Source organism: Gracilinanus agilis, chromosome 4 (genome assembly GCF_016433145.1).
Source record: "Gracilinanus agilis isolate LMUSP501 chromosome 4, AgileGrace, whole genome shotgun sequence".
NCBI lineage: Eukaryota > Metazoa > Chordata > Mammalia > Didelphimorphia > Didelphidae > Gracilinanus > Gracilinanus agilis.
The window spans coordinates 81100774-81126829 of record NC_058133.1 but is presented as its reverse complement, the minus strand read 5'-3'; the positions used below and the strand labels follow the sequence as shown (position 1 = coordinate 81126829).

General features: G+C 35.9%; 1 protein-coding gene across 1 annotated transcript in view; it reads left to right on the top strand.

Annotated features, from left to right (window-relative positions):
• The first annotated feature begins 726 nt into the window (after positions 1-726).
• Positions 727-26056, top strand: part of EDEM3 (ER degradation enhancing alpha-mannosidase like protein 3) — a 63155-nt gene continuing 37825 nt past the window's right edge. The window contains exons 1-6 of the mRNA XM_044676899.1: positions 727-899; positions 5585-5630; positions 17242-17342; positions 18745-18784; positions 23264-23376; positions 24563-24716. Of these exons, the coding sequence (XP_044532834.1) occupies positions 727-899; positions 5585-5630; positions 17242-17342; positions 18745-18784; positions 23264-23376; positions 24563-24716 (627 nt within the window). The remainder of the gene's footprint in view (positions 900-5584; positions 5631-17241; positions 17343-18744; positions 18785-23263; positions 23377-24562; positions 24717-26056) is intronic.

Sequence of the window (26056 nt, the reverse complement as noted above, 5' to 3'; positions counted from 1 at the left end):
TCACGGGGTAAAGAAAAAACAAATGACGCCCAGAACTCCAGCGCTCCCCGCGGCTCTGTAGGTGACAGCGGAGAAGGCTGACACAACCGATGTTGGCCGACTTGACAGTGCCCCCACGACCAGACTACATAACCCAGAGTGCAACGCGCACCACCGCTGCTAGAGATACTGCCAGGCTGTTCCCCCAACAGGAGCAAAGTGGGGGAGGGCGGGGAGAAGGAAGAAATGCATACTGGGACTTGTGGTTCTCACGCATATATTTTTGCGACATCAGCCCCTAGTTTGCGGATTTAGTCTGGCTGGAAGGGGGAAGCCCCTCCCCGAACCCGCCTTTTGTCCACGTTTCACTAGCGCCTGCAGAAGCCGGCTCTCCTCCAGCCCCCCTTCGTGCCGTGTTCCCATTGGCCCCTACGCTTAGCGTCATTGGGCCCCACCCGGAAGTAGCGTTGGGGAAGGCGGTTTCCTAGACTACGCCACCGGAAAGCTGGGGGAGGGGTTCCTGGGGCTGTTGAGAGTGGAGGGCGGCGGCGCTGGCGCTGGGCGACCGGCTCCGCTGGCTTTGGGAAACAGTTTGGTGTCCGGCGCACGCCCGGTTTTCTCTGCATCCGCCCTTCCCGGCTACTTCAAGGCCCGGCTCCCCCAGGTCTTCCCCCACCCCCTGCCTGGCGATGTGTCCCTCCGGCCGGGTGTAGCTGCTGCGCGTGCGCGGGACCGGCCGGCCGGGCCATGAGCGGAGCCGGCGGCGGTGGCGAAGGCGGCGGTGCGGGCTGCGGGTCCCCTGCCTCTTGGCGGGCGGGATGGAGCCTGGTGGCCACGGCGGCTCTATGCCTGGTCTCCTCTGCCTCCGTGCTGGCGACCGGGGCCGCGCCCATGAGTAAGGAAGAGAAGCAGAGGCTCGGGTAAGGCTCCGCCCTGGGGTCCGTGAACGCTGTCCATGGGAGCCGCTGGGTCCCCGTAGGGGTCGTGGCCGGCCCGGGGGCGTCGTTTGTGCCAGCTGGCTGGTGGAGGTATGGGGGAAACGGCAAAGGGCTGGGCGACCGTGGGGACTTCTGGAGAGCAGCGGGGTGGGGGTGCTCCCTGGGGACAAGGAGCGGAGCGGAGTCCCCACTTGGAACCTGCGACCAGCTGTCTTTTGCTTCCGAGCGAGCGCCCTTCCGGGCAGAAATGTTTGAGGTGCGAAGTGCTGTCCATCCCCAGGTAGAGAGATCCTGTTCACACCTGTTATAGAGTAAGAGTGCCGCAGACCGTTCCTCACTTCCCGGGTCTTCCATCCGATTAGTTATTGTGTTACCAGCGAAAATGCCAAATCTAGAATAAACTCTCAGACAGGAGTAGCCTTCCCATCGCAAGCAACTTGATAGTTACTCCCTTCTTCTCCAATCATAAGCTTTGCAAAATTATTCCCCTGTTAGCCATAGTCGCTAAATACAGTTTTCTCTACATCCAGTAGTTGATGGGCAGTTTGGAAGCCTGACGACCCCACTGCTTGTAATGGATAGAGATTCTTTGTCTCCCACCTTTGATCTGTACGTGTTAAAGGTTGGCCAGCTAGACGTCTTATTGGGTCACTTTGTATTCTTTGTGCAAGTACGGCTTCCAGTTCAGAAATATTTAGATATGTTTTTTTCTTTTTCTTTTTTTTTGTCTGATCATTGTTCAGACCTGGACTTGTCAGTGTTATACTAAACATTTTTCTTGTTTCACCCCAAGTTTTGTAATTACTTAAGAAATCCAAGTTATATCAGCTTAGTGTTGTACTGTTAATTCAGACTGCCTGTCTTATGTAGCATACAAATATATGATTACATAACTGCTCCCTTGAGGATTTTCAGGAAACCGAACTATCCTTGAGGCTCACTTTATTTTGTTTCTTTAAATACTAATAATTCTGCATGTACTCGAATATGGTATTTCAAGAGAAAAATGTTCATCTTAGATCCAGATGATAGAGAGATGAATCGTCTTGAACAATGCTTCCTACAGTTGCTGTATTAAATAAATTCTTTTTTTTTTTATATATAGACTTCTTGGAACATACCTGTGTAGATGTCAACTTTTCATTGCCTTTAATGGAAGTGTAAATCTGCCCAATTCCTATAGTGAATTTGGCAAGTGATGTACCTACAGAGAAAATTCATTTATGAAAATTATTTAAAAAATTTAAATTTACATGCATGATGGGAAAGGTATTGGCTTAAAAGTTAGGGCACCTGGGGTCTAGCCCTGGCATTACTAATGGTTAGTTGTCTGACCTTGGGAGGCAGCTGTGGAAAAAGCAGTTTTGAGAGTCAAAGGACCTGGGATCAAATCCTACCTCAGTCACCTCCTGCCTGCATGGCCTCGTAATTCATTAAACTCCTCTGGGCACTTCTCCTTATTTGTAAAATGAGGGAATTTGACTAGATGACCTTTAAGACACCTTTCAGCTCTAAATCTATGATCATATGATCATATTGAATCACTGATCTGAGAGTTTCTGAAAATAGAAAAGTCTTTGCCAGCTCTAAAATTCTATGAATGTTATGAATTTTGATACTTCAGTGGATTTGTGGTCTTTCCTTTCTTCCACCCCTTTTCTATCCTCCCCCCAAAAAAGGTAGCAACCAAACCTCTCCTCATCCACTATGACTTTTGTCCTTATTTTGCTGCAAATCCTTCACACAGGGAGGATGGGGACTTTATCTAGGACTATCCATATTGTGCAGTTGTCCATTAGGTATCATTCATATACCTCACATTTACTATGTGATTGTTCCACCTTTTTCTTCATTTTTCTGTTGACATCCTTTATTGTTGGTCCTCTGGCATATTTCTTCCTTAGAGGTATTTTGCAATTTACTCATGGCCACCATCTTTCTATTGCCTTTTGGGTGACCTTTAACTTGAATTCTTTAGAGAATGTGATATAATATTATTATAAAGATAAGTCTTTTGTTTCAGGTAGAAGTTTGAGGTTATTAAATACTCCCTATTTCCAGTTACTGGAATTTATATTTGTTGACAAATTCCTAGCAATGTTTTTTCTTGTTGATTGTGTTGAGAAAAGGAGTTTCTATATTCCTTTCTTGGTGTCAGTGATTCTAAGGAATATAGTATTTAAGGTTCTTGTAAGTAAGTAATCCTAGGTCAATAGTAATAATAAGGGATTATAAAAGAGGATATCTGAAATACTTAATTTTAAAGGGTATTCCATTTTCTAGTAAACAAACTAAACACAAAATTCATGAATGATCCCAAAGTATCAGTGAGATTTTTTTTCTGGTATCAGGAAATACTTGATAAATGTTGCATTTTTTTCTTTAACTTTTTGTCAAATCAGGATTAAGTTCAACTTTGAAGATAAAAAATAATTATGTTTGTTATTTTAGCCTAATCTGTCTGCCAATTTTATAATTACAATTAAGCATCTGCAGTGGGAACATAATTTGATATCAGTACGACATAAAGAAAAAAAAATCTATCTGGCCCTTTCCATCAGCAATTCTTTTTTTTTTTTTAAACCCTTACCTTTCATCTTGGAGTCAATACTGAGTATTGGCTCCAAGGCAGAAGAGTGGTAAGGGTAGGCAATGGGGGTCAAGTGTCTGAGACCAGATTTGAACCTAGGACCTCCTGTCTCTAGGCCTGACTCTCAATCCACTGAGCTACCCAGCTGCCCCCCCTCCATCAGCTATTCTGAACACTGTTGATGTTGGTCATTTTAACTAGAAATGTTATCTAGGGGTGTCTAGTCAATAAGTATTAAGTGATTAGTGTTCTGCTACTGTGCTGAGCAGTGGGTTACAAAGAAAGGCCAAAAAAAAAAAAAAAAAGGACTTGCCTTCAACGTACTTACATCCTAATGGAAGAGAATATCATAGAAACTATTAAGATAGATGGCAAAGTTTGTACAGAGTAGCTAGAAGGCATTCTGAGAGGGGAAGGTGCTTAACATCTAAGGGGACTGAGTTTTGTCTTCTGCAGTAGGTGTCATTTGAGCTGATTCTTGAAGCTAGGAGAGATAAAAGACTCAGCTGAAGGAGTAGACCATTCCAGGCTTTTGAGAAATGGCTCAGGAGAGAGACTAGGAGGCAGAGTATTTCATTTAAGGTGTTGCAATTAGGGTAGTGCCACTGGAATGTCGAGTTTATGAATGAGTGTGAAGGATCAAGATATGAAGAACTTTAAATGTCAAAGGAATATATATTTGATCCTGGAGGATAATAGGGAACCATTGGAACTCCTTGAGGGAAACAGGGAAGTTTAATGTGGTCATATCTAGGTTTAAAAAATAACATGGCAACTTAAGTGGAGGATGGATTAGAGTGAGAATGACAGGGCAGGGAGACTAGTAAGAAGGTAGTGAAATATACTAAGCAAGAAATCATGAGAGGGTGTGAACTAGGGTTGTGATTGTCCCAGTGGAGAAGAAACACCTAGAAAAGAAGGTAGAAGTGACAAGATTTAGCAACAGATTGGATATGTTGAGAGAATGAGGAGTTGAGGATGACACTGATGTTATAAGCCTGGGTAGAAGGATAGACTAGTGCAACAGTAATAGGAAAGTTGAGAAGAGGCAAGGATTTAGGGGGAAAGATAACATGTTTTGTTTTGAGGATGTTGAGTTTGGGATTCCTATGGAACATCCATTTTGAGATGCCCAAATGACAGTTGGTGATATATGGGCCTGGAGCTCAGGAGAGAGACTAGGGCTGGATAAGATCTGGGAACCATTTGCATAAAGATGGTAGTTGAACTCATAGCAGCTGATGAGATCATCAATCTAGATAGTATACAGGGAAAAAAAGAAGGGTTAGGACCTAGTTTTGTGGGACATTCATGATTAGTGACTGGCATACGGCTGAAGAAACTTCAAAGGGAACTAAGAAGTTAGACAGCTATAAAGAGACCCAATAGAAAACAATCTTGTGAAAACTTGGAAGAGTATCTTGAAGGAGAAGGTGATTTGACATGTCATATATTTCAGAGAGGTCAGGAAGGGTGAGGACTTGTATAAGCCGTTTAACCCCTCTGGATCTCAGTTTCCCAAACTAGTTGAACCACAGAAGATATTTAGGTTTTTTAAATATTTTGACAGAACCCATAAATGACAATCTGGGAGAATAGAATACCCCTTGGATAAATGGGAGGGCAGGGAAAAACAGAAATCCAAGAGAATGTATTTTATACATAAGCATATAATTTTGTAAGTCAGCAGGATTAATATTTTCTTCTATATCCTCTACCCACATTATGTGAAACACCAGAGTTTAGCAAAACATACATTTGGAAAAAACTAGGCTAGTTAATTGTTATGGAAAAAACTAGGCAAGTTAATTGTTAATTTCCTTTGTTAAAATTCTGTGCAATATGAAATATATTCTCAGAAACAATCAAGGTTTTGCTGGACTGTTGGTGATTTGATTGGAACAAAATACTGCCTGTCTTTTGTCTATGTTTGTTTATTTCCTTATAGCTAAATTAAACTTCTGTTTTGTTTATTTATGGGGTAACAGTATAATTTTTGGTAACTTTCTGAAAGATATAAAATGCATATTAAATTGGTTACTTACCATTCCTCTCCATTTTGTGCTTTTTTAAATAGGAATCAAGTGCTGGAAATGTTTGATCATGCTTATGGTAATTATATGGTAAGTGAAATACTTGTTTTTGTATATCTCGCAAATATAAGCTGTTTAAAAGTTAGTGATAAAGCTAAATTTTAGAACATTAAAAAATGAAATTTTATTATTTTCATGTAGACAGAGTAACTTAAGATAGAATAACAAAGTGTTCCTTAGAAGTGTTTAGGGATTTTTTAACAAGGTAAGAATAATTTGTAGCTAATTGAATATTGAAGTTTGTCTAAATTACATTTCTGAGTGCTTAATAATACATGCCTTTCTCCATAGATAACCAACTTAATTTGGTCAAACTTTAGCTCAGCCTCTGTCTAAATCACTATCATTAGTGGAGCCTAGAACATTTTATTATCTTTACAGATGTGCTTGCTTTGTTATTAATGACTGAAGGTGATAGTCTTCTTCAGTGGCAACAACTTACATTAACTTATTACAAAAATCTTGAGATTGAAAAAAGTCAAAGCCAATATTAATATAATTGGGGAGAGGTGTTCTCTCTTGTCCAGATTTGTCCTTGAGAATACTTCTAGTAGGTGTTATCCTTTGCATGGTGAAGGACTTAATTTGCTTTTACAGTTAAAAATTGTGTGTGTGTGTGTGTGTGTGTGTGTGTGTGTGTGTTTTTGGGAAAAGAATTTGGCATGATGCCATGCTGCCCCATCAGAGAATTGATTTAGGTTTGTTTTGAATTGAAGATTAATTTTTTTTGGTCCTAAAATGTGATTGTGTATTTGTCTGAATGTTCTTGTGTATATAGATTTTGTGACTATATATTTACATGTATTTTGGTATTTTTCACCTGCCTTTCTCTCCAGATCATAAACTCTGAGGAAACATATTTGATGCTCAGTAAATATCTTTTGCTGTGTGATAATGAACAATTTAATTTAGCGGGACAAGGAAGAAGCATGTTTTAAAAATGAACAGCTTTAAAGTAATTTCTTGAGCCCATCAATTTTTGATTTCCCCCTATAGTTATTATAGGCAATCTGTGGCTGATTATTTAGGTTGGCCAAGAGCATAGCACTAGATTTCAAATTGGGCTTTTATCCAAAGCCTGTCATTGTTGCTTACTCCATGTTTGAGCTTGGATAAATTGACCTCTTTAAGCCTCAATTTCCTCATCTGTAAAATGAGGGCATTGGACTAGATAATATTTAAAGCCTCTTCTAACTCTCTTAGACACTGTTCTAGGTGTTCTAGTTTTGTCACAACTCTACGTAGGCAGTTCAGGCACTTTTTTTCACTTAGGTTGTTACATCTCACCAAACAAAATGAAATAACTTAAGAACATTTCAGCACCTAATTACAGTTTAAACAAGCTAGAATGGTCATTCATTTCCCCTCCCTATCCCTGCCAAATCCACAGTGATTTTAAGGGGAGAGGTTTTGTTTCTTGTATTTTTTTTTCCCAGACTGAGGAATACTGTGAAATGTGAAGTACTTTGTCAAATTTTGTATGGCTGCTTAGGCCAAGGCTTTCCTAGAACATATGTCTAAGTACCACTGTTGAATATATTAGCAATTTGTCCTATAGAACAAAGTAATATTTCACTGAGCTTTGTTAAGAGTACCCAGGCTAGAGGGATACTTTACCTTTTTTGGTGTCATAGATGTCTTTGCCAGTCAGAATAGTGTTTTTAAATGCATAAATTTAAATACAGGGGAAATCACTGATATTGTAATACATTTATCAGAATATTTAAAGTGTTCCTGGACTCCAGGTTAAGAACCCCTGCTTTAATAATAACCATTGAGTTTTCTGACTTTTTTTATATTACATTAATAAGCAAAAAAAAAATATTGACAATGATGGTATATTTCCCAGTAAATTAGGATAAAATAAATGCTATTAATTAATTTTTAAATAGTGGTAATTACAATGCTATTTGACAAGTAAGATTGAACTGAGTAATCACTTCTATGATTAATTGGTTAAACAGATAAATAATTGTTCATGGTAATAATCTTTGTTCTTTAAAAACAATGACGGCATTAAATAACCCGCACTGTAAGTTTTAAGATTGAGTCATAGTATATTTTAAAGAATTTCCTTAATATTTTAAATTTTTATTGGAAATATTTAAATAAGCAATGATTACATTAGGTTGTTTCATTGATTTATTCTGTTTTTCTAAGATTGAAGAGGAAGAGGAAGGGGTGGAGAAGAAAGGAGGGTAGGATATACTTCACTTAAATAGGGACTTTGGTGACAAAACTGACAAAATCTATCTTTTTTTGTAGTGGTTATTGATTTCTTTTCCTATACTTTAATTCCATTAACCATGAGACATGATTTATCTTTTTGGCTACTAAAACTCATTTAAAAAATTTTATCATTAGTGTTAAAATACACTGTGTACAGTTGTATAAAGCATTAAACTTTAGTATAGTTGGTTATTATTAAAGTGTGAATTTCTAAAATCTAAGTTATTAAACGTGTACAAGGAATTTAAGAAGACCTCTTTTGGGGAAGAGAGTGTTAAATATTTAAAAAAGGAGATATTTGCCAGAAGAAATATCATCCTATGGCAGCCTTATACTTAAGAAGTTAAGTTCTATTCTGTCAGGATGGGAGTTTAATATATTTTATTAATATACAAGTTATCTTTTCAGAAAGGACTTTTGGATTGGGTGTGTGTTTTTATGAACTGTAGTTTATGTTGCTGGTATAGCATATTGAACTTTCATTTTTCCATCTTTTGCACCTGTTTAGCAGAAAGCACTCCTGTGATAAATTTTGCCACAATGTTGTCATGAAAACTTGGTCTTTAATCCTTTAATTTAAAAAATGAAGAGAATTATTTTATACTGTGAGAAAAAGGTTTTTTCCCTCCATCATCTGCACAATTCGGAGATTTTAAGAGTTACTGAAATAATCTAAAAACATCTAGAGTAAGCCTCTCCTTTTTCTGCTAAAATACTTCATTTTAAGGATTTGAAGGTATTGGTTGCCTTTTTTAAAAAAATACATCTGCTTGGGGCAGCTAGGTCACTGAATGGCTAGAAAATCAGGCCTCGAGATAGGAAATCCTGGGTTCAGATCTGGTCTCAGAAACTTCCTACAAGTGTGATCCTGGGCAAGTCATTTAACCCCAATTGCCTAGCCTTTACTGTTCTTCTGACTTAAAACAGATACTTGGTATCAATTTTAAGACAGAAGGTAAAGGTAATTAAAAAATAAAAATTTAAAAAATCTTAAATGCTGCTTCTCATTGCTGAAACCATGATATGCTGCCTAACTCTGAAAGGAGTGATACATGCCATGTGCAAGAAAAACATTTAATAGATATAAATTGATGTGTTGAACACCTGGTAAGTAACTTGTAAATATAAATGATGAACAGAAAGGTAATGTTGTCATTCTAGTAGTGAAAAAGGAAAAGATAAAGGGTACCAAAAAATAGTATTATTAAATAAACTCATTTTATTTTAGTGGGCCTATATAGTATCACAATTTTGAATATCTATATTTAAATGTTAAAAGTTATTGTTGTTGTCCTTAAGTCCTTTCAGTTGTGTCCAACTCTTCCTGATCTCATTTGAGGTTTTCTTGGCAAAGATACTAGAGGGGTTGGCCATTTCCTTTTCCGACTCATTTTATAGATGAGGAAACTGAGGCAAACAGTTAAATGCCTTATCCAGTTTCTCATAGCTCATAAGTGTCTGGGGGTCAGATTTGAATTCAGATCTCCCCAACTCCAGACCTGGTTCTTTTTCCACTGTACCACCTGGCTGCAGCAACAGCTATTTTAAGACTAATTGAATTAAGCTGTTAAAATGCCTTAAGTTCTTGTGGGCAGGGAGAAAGTACAATAGCTACTGCATGTAACATGAGTATAAACAGTTCAAAATGTTTTAAAAGTTAAATAGGTTTTATATTTTTTTGATCACTAATTTTTTTATTTATTACAGAATAAATTCTTGGACTTTCAACTGCTTTTGGTGTGCAGAATTTACCCCAAAAAAGCTGATTATTGATTGTATTCTGATTTCAGTGGTACAGAACATGCTGCTTACCTTCTTTTCATCCTGTCCCATTCCATGTCCTTCCCTCAGTAGATTGAGAGATGAATGTGGGAGCTACTATATTTATTACTTGCAATCAGCCATGTGTGCTATCTGATTTTATGCAGAACTCTTCAATCAGCTGTTTTATTTCTGACTGAAAACTAATGTATTTTATCCACATTGCATCATGATGAAATTAAATAACCTTTTCATTTTTTTTCAGACAGAAATACTTTGGTTAGGAGGAAGTATTACATTAAATAGTCTGAATGTTTATCAACCTAATAAGGATGTTGAATTGCCACGTATGCAGTGGAATTAAAGCAAACAAATCAGGCTTCTTTGTATAGCTAACTTGAAGAAAAAATTTATGCTCTTATTTTTGCTTGTGACAGTGGTTTTTTTTAAAACAGCAAATTCGGAAGTTAACTATTTGATTGTGCTAATTTGAAATTATTGGTGCTTTTTCTTCCTTGGGCAATCCTAAAGTTTGAATTCAGTATTTACTTTTTTGATACTTGTTTGTTGCCCCTCCCTCTCTTTTTTTGTAGCAGTTTGGACTGTAAGAAATTATTTACAGATAAAATTTATGAGAATTAAAAGCTATAGGAAGTGGAGATTTGGGGTTTAATGTAAGGAGGAACTTCCAAATGTTTGGAGCTGACTTAGGAAGTGGTAGATTCTCCTTTGCTGCATGGGGTTGGATGATTACTTGTTCAGTATGTTGTGGAGAGGATTCTTTTGAAGTCCACACATGGGTTGGATCATTTGACTTTTGGGATCTCATTCCACTGAAATCTGTGATACTGTGAAGTTGTTAAGGCAAATTATGAATTAGCCAGCTGCTTTGCTTTTGTCAAAAAGATTTTTAGTGAAAATTCAGGTAGTTGCTGTCCTCCGTATCTAAAATATAATCTCAGTTTCTGGCTTTTGGCTTTTTCTCTGTACTTCTTTTACATGCTCCTCCTTAGCATCCTCCTATGACAATAACATTTTTAAAGCTCAGCCTCTTAAATTCTTCCATTTCCTGAGTCTGTCTTCTTAATTAATAATGTGACTTTTATTTATTCTTTTTCTTTTGATTTTGCTTATCTTTGTTGTATATGTACTATCTCTATAGAATGTTAGTTCCTTGAATGCAGGAAATGTTTCTTTCTTTTTTTAAATCTTTGTATCCCCAGACCTAATGCAATGTATATCAGCATATAATGATGTTTAGTAAATGTGGAATTGGACTGTGGATTTGAATTTTCATTTTTTCACAAGATATATGCAACTTTCAAAGGGCATTGATTCCTTGAAAAAGCTTCCTTACAAATTTTATATATATAGTTAACGTTTAAGAAGATAAAAGAATGAAAAAGGATGCTCACTGTAGAACTTTAAATTTTCCAGCAAATTTAGCATGAGTTTCAATGTTTGAGTGATAGGTTTCTGGGAAGTAAAAGAAATGCATATTGATCAAGTTATATGGGTTCTAAATGAATTTAGGGCAGGATACCTTCTTAATCTAAACTTTGTCCCTCAATGCCTGGCCTAGATGGAGCTTCATACTGGAATCTCTTGGGAAATGTTTGTTGACTGAGCCTGTTTATGCAGCAACTTATGTACATTTTAGACACTGCATGTAGTGATAATTTAGGCAATAAAACTTAAGTTATAGGGTACTTGGAGGAAAGGAGTATTAGATAGGCAGAGTTTTCCTTTTAAATAATGAAAATTTAAAAAATATATATTGGTATGAAAATCTTTCTACAATGTGTTATACTTTTCCCTATGTGAAACAGGCATGTGACTAGATGACCAATAAGGTCCAAAGCTTCTTATAACTCAGGATTTATAATTCTGTTATTTAGCGTCATTTTTCCCTTGATGACAACTCAGCTCTTAGCACCCTCATCTGTGCTGGCTACTTCTTTTGCCATGCCCCTTAACACTTTGGGCTAGGAGTAGGTGCTGATGGAATCCTACTACTGCCTCCCACAACTACGTTTCAGGTTTAATTTCATTTGTTTAAATGCCCAGATCCTTCTTGTTGTCATCTATTGTTCTTCACATTCTTTTCTTCTTCTTCCTTCACTAATGAGATCAGCATTTGGCACATAGTCTTCTTTACTTCAGCTTCCATTCACCTCCGTGGTGACTTTGTTATTTATTTTATGGCTCTTTAAAACCTTGACCTTAGACCAAACCATAACCCCAAACTGTTTCATCTCCAAGATAGAATTCTGAAATTTTCTTTGATCAAAACTCCTGTCTTTCTGCTTCCCCCATTGTATCTCTCCTCTTAAACTTTTTATTTATTTTCTCTTTGACTTTATGGCCTTTAGACCTCTTAGGCCTGTAGGGGGGAAAAGGGGTTTGATTGGGTAAATATTAAAAGGTTAGGTTGCCAGGGAATTGAATAAGAATTGATTCCCAATTAAGAATAACTTCAAGTAAAAATGACTTTTATGGAAGTTTATATTCAAAACATAGGAGAGAGTGGAAGTAGAGAGATGAGAAGAGAGTAGATTTAGAGATTTGTATTTAAGTCTGGGCTTTACTCTGGCAGGGCTCCAGAAGCCCAGCTAGAGCCTAAAAGTCAATTAACAAGGGTTTTAGCCACAAGGGCTTCTCCCAATCAAGGGAGCCTTCCCGGAGGCTAATACCTCCTGGGAGGTTAAAGGAGTCAGCCTTCTTCACTCACCATGTGTAGTTCTAAGAGAGAGATAAGAATAGTCTCACCAAGGTCTCGGGGGTCCCAGGTCCAGTGCTCCTCCAGGTCCTAGCAATGAACAAGAAGAGATCCTGAACTCACTGAACTCTCTTTTTAAAGGGACCTCTTTTGTGTCACTTCCTGTGTCTTCCTCTTAGTTTGCGTGTCCAATCACAAAAGACGCTTTTCTTTGGACTGCCCAGGAGGCAGTCAGTAAATTCTGATTTGTCACTCACTCTAGCACACATGGGTTACAGATCTCCCAACTTGTGAGTAAAGTGGAGATGTTTTCACCCTTGGTGATTAAAGATGGGCAGAGTAGATTTAATCTCATTATCACAGGCCCTTGATTTTCTCTTAGTCCAGCTTTCTTATTCAGGCTTTACTTTGTTTCATAGTCTTAAATTGAGCAACTAGTTATGGGTTGAGCCCTTTTTCTTCTGCTGTTTATGCTGTTGAGTGAAGTCATGAAATGTTTACAGAGTATTCCATAAATTCATGTTATCTAACTCTATATAGGACAGACCTTTTATTTATCTATGGTTGTATATGCTTTCCCCAAGTGAGTGCTAGTCTTTCTCTCCTCTTCATTCTCTAGCTTTCTAACTTTGCCTCTACCCCCATCCTTTATCAGCATATGACCTTAACTCCTACTTTATGGAGAATTTAGCAACAGACAGTTGTAAATTCCTATGTCTTCTTTCTTTTGTACCTATCTTTTCCTGTTCTTTCTTGCTTCCCTCTAATCTCAGAGAATGAGGAGGCTTTTCTTGTCAAGTCTTAACCCTTCTACTCATATCCTTGATCTCTTACTCTCCTGTCACCTTTAGGAGCTTGCTCCATTGATCATTCTTTTTCTTTAGCCTATCTCTGTCTAGTGTCTTCTTTCCCATTGCCTACAAATGTACTCAGGTCTCTCTTAACCTTAAAAATAAATTTCAGGGGGGCAGCTGGGTAGCTCAGTGGATTGAGAGCCAGACCTAGAGACGGGGGGTCCTAGGTTCAAATCTGGCCTCAGACACTTCCCAGCTGTGTGACTCTGGGCAAGTCACTTGACCCCCATTGCCTACCCTTACCATTCTTCTGCCTTGGAGCCAATATACAGTATTGACTCCAAGACGGAAGGTAAGAGTTTTAAAAAAATAAAAAGAAAATTAAAAAAAAATAATTTTCATTTGGTTCTGTCATCCTTTCTAACTGTATCATCCTTTTTTATTGCTAAATTCCTATAAAGAGTAGTATATATTTACTACCTCTACAGATAACTCTAAATGAGTGCAAATAAGAGGTTTCATTATTCAGATTTGTACTATATATTCCATTAGGCTGGAACTAATCATATTTTACATAATCACAACATTGAATAATATGAATTCAAATAGACATGACCATGATTATTCCTCAATCTCTTCCTGCAGAATTTTAACCCTATAGCTCTAATGAAATTGCTTACTCAAAGGTCACCATTGAACTCAGTTTTTAAATCTAGGGTTTTTTTCTTAGTCCTCATGTTCACATCTGTATTGCTTTCAATACTATTGATCTCTTTTTGGATAGTCTCCTTTTCAGGGTGTCTATGATACTGCCCTAACCTGGTTCTTTTCCTATCTGTCTTAATGTTCATTCTGAGTCTCTTACTGTTTATTATCATTTTTCTCATTCCCCAAGTTCCCCCTAAGCTCTGTTTTGGGCCATTCTTTACTTACCTTTCTTTGTATAAGTGATTAGTATACCCATATACATTCTCAAGCTGTTAACTATAATTTTTTTAACAGATAAGCCCCAAATCTTCAAGTCAGTCCCTGCTTAGATAGCTCTGCCATCAAGTTCAACATGGCCCAAATTGAACTTATCCTTCTTAACACATTTCTAAACTTCCATTTTTGTTGTTCCTGATAACTCTGGTTTGGAACTTTGGAGTCATCTTTGATTCTCCTCTCCTTTATGTTCCATACCTAGTCAGTTGGCAGGTTCTGCAAATTTTACTTCCACAAAATGTCTCACAACTCTCCACTTCTCTTCCCTCATGGTCACTGCCTGTTCTTGTCACTTCATTTCTAGACTCTTGTAAAAGTTTCCCAAATGATCTCCCTGCTTCTAGTCCCTTTCACACCTTTCTATGCCTTTTTTCAATGAGTTCTTCATACTACTGTGAATATAAACTTTCCAGGCCTGTTCAAGACACTCTTTTGCTCCAAAACCTTTATAGGTTTTTGTGGCTAAGATAAAAACTACCTTCACCTTGCATTTAAAGTCCTCCATAATCTGACTCAAAGCTGCTTTTCTAGCTTTATTTCACACATTTTTTCTCTCTGTATTTTAATCAAATGAGTCGATTAACTGTCAAACCTCATGTCATGTATCATGTGATTTTTCTACTTCTGAATTTATACAGGCTGCCTGGGATCTGGAACATGTTCTCTTTTTATCTCTTTTATAATTGGTGTTTTTCTTTAAGGCTGGGGTTTGATGCCTCACAGAGTAACCTTACCTGATTTCCAATTGTCCCAATTAGGAATATTCTTTCCCTCTTCAAATATTCTTAGAGCATTTTGTTTGGGTCTCTTCTGTGGCCTTCTCAGTCCTTACTTAGTATTTAACTTAGCTTATTTTTGTTATTTAGTTTGCTCTGGGGTAAGAAAATTCCTTGATAGAACAATAGGAACTGTCATTTTATCTTTGTAGTCCCAGCTTATTGCCTGATTAAATTACCAGGCAGTTCGGATCTGGTCAGAGAAGATTTTATTATATGAAGAGGTTACTGTTTTAATACATAGATGATTTAGAGGTGGAAGGGATTTTAATCTAGTCCAACTCCCTCATTCTAAGAGAAGAAAAGTAAAGTCTGAGAAGGTAGCAGTAAGTTGTGTCCCATAACCTTGGAAGCCACAAATCCAGGGTGTAAACCCCTTCTCTTATTACCTCTTAATCCTCACTATTGTAGGTTTCATGAAGATGATGCTAAGAATTTTGCATTGTTTCTATTCTTCATATACAATGCTGGTTGGCAACATTGAACTGATTCTTTGGCATCATCAGGTTTTCTTGGTAGAGAAAGGCCTCTAAATTTCTAAGAGTCATTGGCAGTTGTTAGTATCTTTGCTGTAGAATAGTATGTTTTAGGTATTTGAATATTATCAGAGTAGGAACTGTTTTTTAATCTTTTTCATGTTGGATGTGCTTATTTGTTTGTATAAAACACTCTAAGGCCTTGTCTTGTATGATGGTCAACTCTTTCAGAAAATAAGAGATTAGAGGATTCTGTTTCCTCAGATTGGCCACTTAATTCCCACCTAGGGTAAGTTACTGCAGGATGCAATGGAAAGAATGCTGGTTGGGAGTAAGAAAGTTTAAGTTGGATTCTCAGCTTGCCTGCTTGGAATGTGGGTAACTTTGAGTAGATCACTTTTCTTTTTGTGTTCTTTGTAAAAAAAAAAAAAAGTTTTGGCTAGGTAACTTCTAAATTTCCTTCCAGTTCTCAGCCTGTGATCTCCGTGACCTGGCTGAGCCTCAGTTTCCTTATGTTTAAATGAGGGAAGAGATTAGACCCAGTTCTAAGATCTTTTCCCAAGATTTTTAAAGTCCATAGATGTGTATCTTTATACATTTCAAATTGTCTGAAATGAAAGCTGTTGGCAAAGTATAAATTGAGTACCATATATTATTGCCCTCATATTTTGTAATTTTTCTGATTCACAGAATTCTAACATTATTATCAAATCTGCACACTCACAAAAGTTATTTTTTGGATGTTTTTATTGTCCATTATTGATTTTATTCTTGTAATAAGGTTAGCTGTCTTTTAAACAAGATCTAAAAAGCATCCTGGGTCTCAATATACTCAGGCTGCCACATATTCTGGCACCTTCATAGAGGTGCCTAACCTTCTGGGTATGATTGTTCCCCAAGGTGTCTACATTCATTTTATTCTTTCTGATTACATACAATAATATGTAACACAGGAGACATCACTATTTGACTTCTGTGGGACCCTATGTTCGGGGACTCTGTGAGCTTCCCAGCTATTGTCATAAACTAGATTTTTGGCTCCTGTAATCATAGGGAAAGAAAGTAAAAAGAAATAGAAAGGTCATGTAAAGGAAGTAGAGTGCTTCCTTTTTTTTCTTTTTCTTAGACGCTGGAATTTAAGGCTTATTTTGGGGAGAAGGAGGTACTTAATGAAAGAATAAAAGAACCTTTATTATGTGCCATGCCTGGTGCTGAACTAACTGGGAATATATACAAAACTGAGACAATCCGAGAATTTTCATTCTAATGCAATGAACACATTTCTGGGAGTTAATGAAGGCAGTGACTAAGTAGTTCTAGTGATAGTGAGTTGAACACAGAACAGTCATTGAATGGGCCTTTCTAGGATCAGTGGTAATGGTAGTGTAGATTTGATTGATTACTAAACTGAGAAAGAGTGGGGAATGGGGAAACAAGGGGACAGGAAGGATGGCCAAGTCCAAGTAGGTCCTAAAACATGATATGGTCTAATAGTCTTAGAAACTAGTTGAAAGTAGTGCGTAATTGAATTTATTTGCATGGATTTTGAATTTATGGGTTGAATTTAATCTCTGATCAAGACTATTTGACTCAGTGCAAGAGTTCCAAAGTGAAATGAATGAACTCCAATAGGGACAGGGAACATTTTTCTGGTGGTCTGAAATGGATATGCTCTTGTAGGAGGAGAGGAGTTTGGGCATCAGCAGAGTAGACAGCAGGATGGAATGAGTGGATGTCCATATTATATATCTAAAATCCCAAGTCAGATTCCTTATATTATAGGAATAGTAGCTCAGATTTTTTCCCATTTAATTGTACTTATTAGATAGGCCTCAGTAGTTAAATAGCATATGCTTTTACTTTGTTTTCTTAGGAATAACTCTCAGTTGATTTTTCTTACAGGAACATGCTTACCCAGCTGACGAACTGATGCCCTTAACCTGCCGGGGTCGTGTTAGAGGTCAGGAGCCAAGTCGTGGTGATGTTGATGATGCATTAGGAAAGTGAGTATTTATTGAAGTTTTATTTGTACCTAACTAAGATTTAGACCACTTGCAGGAACTTTTGGCTTCATAAGAATTTTGAAATGCCTATGAATGGTAAATTTTAAAGAGTAAATTGTGTGACTGGTGAGAAAAGAGAGAGGCCATTACTCTTAGGTTATACAAGATATGCTCTAAATAGCTAAAATTATTTTCTGTATGTAATTTTTTTTCTTTTTTTTGCATTGTTTTAGGAAAAACATTCAAGCTTCAATTGTGTTTATACTTTGACCTGATGTGTGTAGATAACTGTTAATTAGAAATGTATAGTTTGAGTAGCAGCCTTTGAAAACAGTATGTATATAACCTTGAGATGGATTTGAATCAAATTCAGAATCAAATTTTAGTTGTTATTCTTGTTGGAAAACTGCATGAGCATTTTACCAAATGACTGTGCTTTTAATAAATCAAATTATTTCATTCTTAGCCTGTCATAAACTAAAATTGTTATCATAAAGCATTATTGATGCTGTTATATTTAAGGCATTTGCTTTCTAGAAGTGAAATGGTAGTTCTTAAATTTTTTAAGGGTTCTCTAGCAAATATGTAAGCCCATGGAGGATGTATACACACTTTGATAATATGTTGGTTGTTACTTTAAATTTATCTTTCCAAAAAAAAAAAAAAAAGGAACTGGAGAGAATAAAATTAATGCCAGTCTTTCAGAATGAATAAATTTACTAAGTATGTAAAATCAGAGACTCTAGAAATAGGTGTACTTCATTTAACATTTTAAGATATACTTAGGACTTATAATGTATTTTAGAATGTGATTAAGTGAATTGTAGAACCTTTTTGTATTTGGTCCTTAAATGTTGACATTATTTGAATACTTTGTTTTTTGTTAAGTAGATAGACATTTTGTATATTTGCCTCTTTTTGGTCTCTTCCTTATTTCAGTTAGACATGTTTGTCAAGAATTGAATTGATCTTACAGTTGTTAGAGGACAAAGTACTCACCAGAAATATTTTCTATTTGAAATATGTCAAATGTAGTTAGTTAAAAAAAATGAAATAAACTTCTATTCAATTGGATCACGAATGGGCTGTTCTAATTAATCAGATATTCTGGTTAATAGTTATTTCATACTCATATCAATAACCGATATTCATAGAGTTAGATACAACTGAGTAATTTTGCACTTAAATTATACTGACAAGTGAATCTTTCTCATATTTTGTGGTCTTACACTGATTCAAGCTCATTTTTATTAACATCAGTTATTGTATGATAGGTGACTGCAGAAGTACTGGTTATGAGAGAGTGCTGGTAGATAGAATGCCAGATAACAGAGAGACTACTATATATGGATAAGACATTCAGGATTCTAATTTTCTATATCTGGTTATACTTGTTTCTTAGATTTTCCCTGACACTGATTGATACTTTGGACACTCTTGTGGTAGGTTTGATCCTTCTTGGATTTTTTTCATTCTATAAATTTCATATATATGCATATTAAAGTATTATAAAGATAGAAATGATAAAGTGATCAGTAATCCTTCAGGATTGAGCTTTTAAGTTCCATACTTAGTCTCTTGGACCTTTGTTTCTAAATAAATCTTGTATATCAGTGCCCCCATAATTGGGCAAGATATAGTATAATCATGAATCCATTCTGTCCTCTGAAATTATTCAGCATATCATAGAGACATTCAACTACTTTGGTTTGTGTATGATTTAACTTAAATCATATGGTGTTACTATAGTCAGGAAACACAGATTTTTGTTTCTCCTAGAAGAAAATAATTTTAGTCCCTTATCTCTCAAAGGTCACTCATCCCAGTGATGTTAAAAAATGATAAAATTATCTTATTTAAATAATTTTATGCATTTTCCCCTTCTCCCCTCTAAATCAAATATACTTTTCCAGATATATAAATATTTTTTCTTTTGAACCAAATCTATAATTTCATTTGTGTAGGGAAATTCCCTGTGAAGAAACTTCTACTCACTTGTCTTAGTTGCCTGGGTCATTGAAAAGTTGATTTCTCCAGAATTAGCTAAAACAATATGTTAGAGGTGAAGCAAAGAGTCAAGAAGATCTGCGTTTAAGACTGGCTGTCTACCAAATTTTAATTTTTTTGGTATTTATTAGCACTGTGATACAATTTTGTTGATTAATAATTAGAAAATTAAGAAGCTTTTGGCTTTCTCAAGCTAAAGAAAATGACAAATGTTCAGTTATATATATTATGGAATGTTGAAAATTTTCTTTTTCCATTTCTGAGAGAACTTTATATTTCCTTTGATTTTATTATCTTTCCTTGAAATCCTTTCAAAAATATAATTTTCTAAATTTCATTATTTGTCTCCCTGAACTTGATTCTCTCTTCCCTCCTATTTTGACATTCTCTCCCTTTTCAGAAGAAAGATCAAGATGAAAATTGTTTTCAGCTTTGATTTGTAATTGGAAGGAGTAAGATAAAATTTCACATGCCAAAATTATCAAGTATCACAGTTAGATTACCCTTCTTAGATGATGCCCTCTATAAAAATGGGAAAAATTTAAGATCTAATTGCATTAAATTTCATTTCAGGGTTTATCATTTTTAAATTAAGATTTTTTAAAATTTTGAGATGTTTCATGTAGTGATTTAAAAAATAATTTTAGATGACTTTTGAAATGATTGCTGTTGGGTTTCTTTAACTCATTAAATCTGCTTTCTTCTCCTGAGCCATGTTCTAGAATTTTTTTTAGTCCAATTAAGTCTTTGGATGCTTAATTTCTTTGAAAAGTTAAAAAAAATCTGTAAACAGGGGCATTAAACTCTTTTCCCTGTTTGTTTCGTTAGCCTTTGGGGAGGTTCCTCTGTCGTGGAGGAGAGTTTTGCCAGGAATATCTCAAAAGACATGAATTGTCACTTGGGAGGAAGAGGAGTTATTTACCTCTTAAAAACAGTTGGAACATATCCGTCCTTGGCACAGAACAAACATTGATAAAGCTGTGATGAATAGGATCTGCAGTGGGGGTTTTGAGAGATAGTAGGTCTTCTGTATCTTTCCTCTGATTATTGGTAAAATTCTCATCTCTGCTGTATTTGCCTGTTTTTACAACCCTCTAGTCATAACTTCTCCATATCCTGATGTGCTTTTAGGAGTACTAGCTTGAGGCATCATGCATTCTCTGTTAAAAAGCTTCCCTTTCACCTCATCCCTCCATGAGTCTTGCTAGAAACTGACTAATCAGATTTCTTGATTCTCAGTGGTAGCAAGCACTCCAGAATAACAATTATTTATGTATGGCATTTTATTAGTCATTTTACCACCATGATTTAACTTCCCCATTTGTAAAATGAGGGGTTTTGACTAAATGATCCCCAAGTTTCCCTTTAATTTTAAACCTTTGTGGCCTTTAGAAAATCAGGATAAAAGCAAGTAAACCTATTTTTTAGAATCCATCCTCAAGCAGTGTCAGGGGAAAGTCTAAGATAGCAAGCAACATGACATCTTTCAAATCATTATAAAAGTTATTATTAAAAATTTCACTTAATTATGGTTTGAATCTTCTCTTTTTTTTTCTAAGAAAAAATGGAAACCATTTCATGGTTGTTAAATGCCCTAACTCCATTTTTGAGTGTTCTTTTCCTTAAATAGTTTTAAAATTGAAGACTCTGAAATGGATTGGAAGCCTCTCTTTTAACTATGTGGTGGTAGTGGTTTATTTTTGAGTTAAGCAGTTTAATTTTTAAAGGAATATTTCGTTTTATAACATTTTGACTGAATGTAAACACTGATATTTCTAATTTGCTTTGACTTTAATTGGTGATCTTTTTTTTATCTACTATATTAATTATTGGAAGAAAATTATCTGAGTAGGGTTTATCATCTTTGAAGCTATACACGATCTGATAGCTTTCACTTTAGACATTTCATTGTTTACTAAGTAAGTAGTACTAGTAATGCTGTACTCTGGTGCATTGTTTTAACTGGTTGATTCTTGTAGATTTTAGTGGGAGTTAAGCTAGTATAATTTTAAACTCAGACTCTGTGAAGGTTACTATGAAATTAGCAGTGGGAGAAGCATGAACAAACAGATTGAAATAGTTTGAGAAGGTGGGGTGGGAAAGAAGGCGTTTCTTTTAAAGATTTTGCTTATGAAATAGGTGCAATGTTGCATATTTATCCTAAAGATGAACTTGTTTGAGACTTAAAAAGAGGCCACTTTTTTTTTCTTGTAATGTTAGCCCCATAGAAAACTTTTTAGAGGTGAACTGAAAACAAGATAATATAGGCTAAAGGGGATAGAATCTGAGGAGATAATTTTGAGGAACAAATGTCTAAAAAGGGCTGAAGTAGAACATTAAGGTCCCATACTAAATAAGCCAAAATAAAGGTCTATTTTGACATGCCTTTTATTTCATCAGAGTCCAAAAGGATCCTGCCCTTGGGGCTGAGAGCTTTCAAATATATTAAGTCTTAAAATACTATTAATTTGAGTTCCTTTGTGTGGCTCATTTTATTTATATTTTTTTTTCTGAATTTACCCTCCTTGTAGTATTAGTTGGATAAGATGCCACTCTCTTTTATAGTATATTCTGGGAAAATTAAAATTTTAAAGTTTCTGCATGAAAATAAAATTCATACTTCAAGGATTTTCAAAGCTATTGGTGTATATGCTTATCAGCATGAATTGCAGCCCATTTATTCATTAATACATTTTCAGGTATTATTGAGAGTGAAAATATTCATCTAGTAGCTAATCTTGTACTAATGATCCTCAGTGATCAGGCCCTTACACGAGAGTTTGACCTGGATCTGGGCCCTTTTCCCCTTTTGGATGTGCTCCATATATAATGGAATGTGCATTTCTGGCATAATCTTTTGAGACTTAGGGTGGTATCCATTATGTAATGAAGCATCAGAGTAATATTAATCACACCTCACATGTTTATAGTGTGTCTAAGTGCTTTTCTCTCGTAGTGGTTCTATGAGGTAAGCAGAAAAAGCATAGAGGAAGAAAGACACTTGTGGCTCAGCCTGGTTAAGGGGAGATACGGTGACTTACCCAGAGTCACATAGCCAGTAAGTGTTAAAGTTTGGTCTTGGATCCAAGTAGTCTAACTTAAAGAATAATGCTGTTTTCTCCTATATCAGATTGCCTTGCCAGGAATTAAAGGTTAAGAAAGCAAAACATAAAGTTAAGAAAAAGATACTTTTTAAGAAAATTAGGACCAAACATCTTACTGTGCAGACAAGTGATGTGGAAGACAACTAGGCAGCTTCTATAATATCAGAAGTCCTTCTAGAATAATTTCAAAAGCCTAAGGAGCCAAGAGGACTCATCCCAATCAAGATTCCTTACCCTGTATTACAGTCATACTTGCCTAGGCGGGATGAAAGCAAGCAGGCTAGCACTTAGGGGCTGAAATGTTTCCTCAGCTCCAGATTTAAAATATAAGTTGATGATAACCTTCTTTTGAAGAAGGTGCTCTCTGCTAAGAGTGAGAGAAAGACTTGTTTTTTATAAAGCATATAGTGAGCAAGCTTAATGTTCAAAAATGGGGAGTAGAGAAGTGTTGAATATCTCTCAGACAGTTGTGAATAGTAAATTTTACATTCTAATGATACTTCAATGTTCCTGGACAGTCTAAGTCTAATGAAATTGTATTACCAGGAGCTTTTGTTCTCCACTTTGTTCAGATGCTATCTCACCCCAGCCTCTCCTACCTCGTGTTCTTCTAAGGAATCTAAGCAAGTCAGCACATGTTGAGTCTGGTTTGGTGTACTACACACAGATGCCTAAAGGTTTTTGTATTGTTGGATTTCTAGTTTCCTTCTGTATTAACTTGCTTCAGTTAACTGCTACATATTGACTTGCTTTTAATAGCTTATTCTGAATGCTTTAATCCACAAGTTGAGCAATTATGTATTTCCCTAGGTATTAAATAAAACTAAAGAATTTGAAGAGGCTGTGAGAAAAGTTGTAAGAGATGTTAATTTGGATAACGACATAGTTGTATCAGTTTTTGAAACAAACATCAGAGTCCTTGGGTAAGTATATTTATTATACATTAAAGCTGTAAATTTGTACCAGAAAATCTTAGGACATTAAAATAATGGTTTTCAATTTTTTATAGTTAGAAAATAAGACACTTGCTTAGGCTAAGATGATAGAACTTTTTTGTTCTAAGTTACAAAAGCTTCAGTCCTATTTCAGACTGAAACAGTCACAAAGAGCAATAAGACTTTGATTTGTGACAATAACCACATTTTGCAAGAAAAAATTTTCATACTTGTTTGTTGAGCTGAACATTATTCTTTTTAATCACTATCATAAATTGTTATCAGGAACACTATGTTCCAATATTAAAGGCTATAATATAACTATATTCAATATTAAAGACTGAATGTGAATCATTTATCTTAGTCTGTGGTTAAGATATAATTTAGTGGGGAAGTAATATTTGATCTTTAAATGCCACAAATTCATTTTATAACTTAAAAAACCTCTAATATAAATCCATTTTATTCCTAAGCTTATATGAATTTCTTACCATAGACATCTATTGGTACAAAAATCTACCCACAAAAACAAAATTTAAAAGTATATGTATCTCAGCTAAGTGGATTAAGTGTTCTTATTATATATTTAAAATACATTTTCTTAGAAGATATGTTAGGAAATAACCAGAAAACACGATTTGCTTTTAATTATTTTAATGATGATTGCCGTTGTAGTATGCGTCTCTTTGCCTGAGATATAGAATGATTCTGACCTGAAATCTAGTCTCTCAAATGAAAGTTCTCACTGTTCTAGTTACAGAAATTCACATAGCTTATTAGACCATTTATTGGTTAATGGCAAATTTTATACTTATTCTATTAAGATTTGCTGTAGGGTTGATAAGAATACAATGTCAAAATTAAGGTGCCAAATGTATTTATTTTTTGTATCTTTTAAGAAAGCATTGAAGTAAGAATTTTAAAACAAGTCACAAGTGGTTTTTATCAGTTCTGTCTTACAGAATATGAAAAAGCAGTGAATTGCTGTGCAAAGTGATTAAGTGACTAGAGTGAGTTAAGACAACTGAAGGTTCATTCTTTCCTTCCCTATTCTATAACTGGTTATTCTTGTTTGCTTTTTAAAAATACTTCCAGTTTTATGTAAATATCATTGATTTTATGATTAAGTGTATGTTTATGAAATGTAGAAAATGTCTTTTGTATGTATTTTCAGGGGTCTTTTAGGTGGACATTCAGTGGCTATCATGCTGAAGGAGAAAGGTGAACACATGCAGTGGTACAATGACGAACTTCTTCAAATGGCCAAACAGTTGGGTTACAAGCTTTTACCTGCTTTCAATACCACTAGTGGCCTTCCTTATCCAAGAGTAAGTTATTTTGTAAGGGCAACATAGTCATTATATGCTTCTTTTGCTACCTTATAAGGGAATATTTTGTTTGTATCTTTCTCAGTTCATGTAGGAAAAGTGCTCAGAGCTGTAATAAGTGTTAATATTAGAAATTATATTGACATTTTTCACTCAGTTTACATTTAAGTTTTAACTTAATCTGAAACTATCATGTAAAATCATATAACAGATCAGAATGTTCTCCAAAAGGCAGTTGGGGATATAAGACCAGAGCTCAGCAAACAAATCAGAGGTGGAGGTATAGGTTTGGGAATCATCTGGGGATAGTTGAAGTCATGAGAGCAGATGAAGTTTCTGGGTAAGAGGATGTAGAGAGAAGGCCTGAGGAATGAAATATGAGACTCACCTGCAGTCTGCAGTGAGAGTAATCCTTGCAGTCATAAATGTTTGTGATGCTTTTTGAGGAGGAGAACATAGAAGGGCAGAACATTGAACTGGGTTGTTCTTACTTTGGGGAAATTGGAGGAAGTGCCAGAAAAGCATGAAAGATAGGAAAAGAACCAGAATAATTTGAACTTCAAAGGGCTCAAGGCAAGAGAGGATTCCTGGGAAGGAGGGTAGTTAATGTCAATGTTACAGAGAAGTTAGTGAGGAGAGGAGACTGGATATGTTTGTTATATGCCACTGCCGACCCCTGAGGAAGGCTCTTCAGGCTATCTAGATGGTGGAGGAAACTTAAGGAGAAAATGAGTATTCAGGAGGATAGAGGCTTGTTTGTAGTTGGATAGACCACTAATTTTAGAATTTAGACAGTTGAAAGAGAAGAAAGGCCCTGGCAGCAGGGCCAACTGAAGGTTTTGTTGCTTGAAGCAGAAGAGAAGGAGCCAATAGAGAGGAAGAGATTGTTTCCTCACCTTTTAAAAATTAAGTGTTAATGGGACCACCATCCTTTTCAACAATTAGACTTATAACTTGAATGTCATTTTTACCCCATCCTAATCCTTTTCCTCCCTCCTTCCCATATTTAATCACTCAAGTCTATTTGTCTTACTTCTTAGGGGCTCTCAAAATTACCTTTTGGGGTAGTGGTTAGAGTGCTGGATTTTTTGTAAGGAAGACTCAAGTTCAAATACTGCCTCTGACACTTAATAGCTAAGTGACTAAGGACAAGCCATTTAATCTCTCAAAGTTTCCAGTTTCCTAATCTATAAAAGGGAATCATAATATCTGACTACTTAACCTCACTGGGTGGTTTTCTGGCTTCAGTCAGATAAAGTATATAAATTACCTTGCAAATTTTAAAATGCTATATAAAAGGCAATCATTCTCTTCCCAGTGCCCACAACTAAATTAGGTAG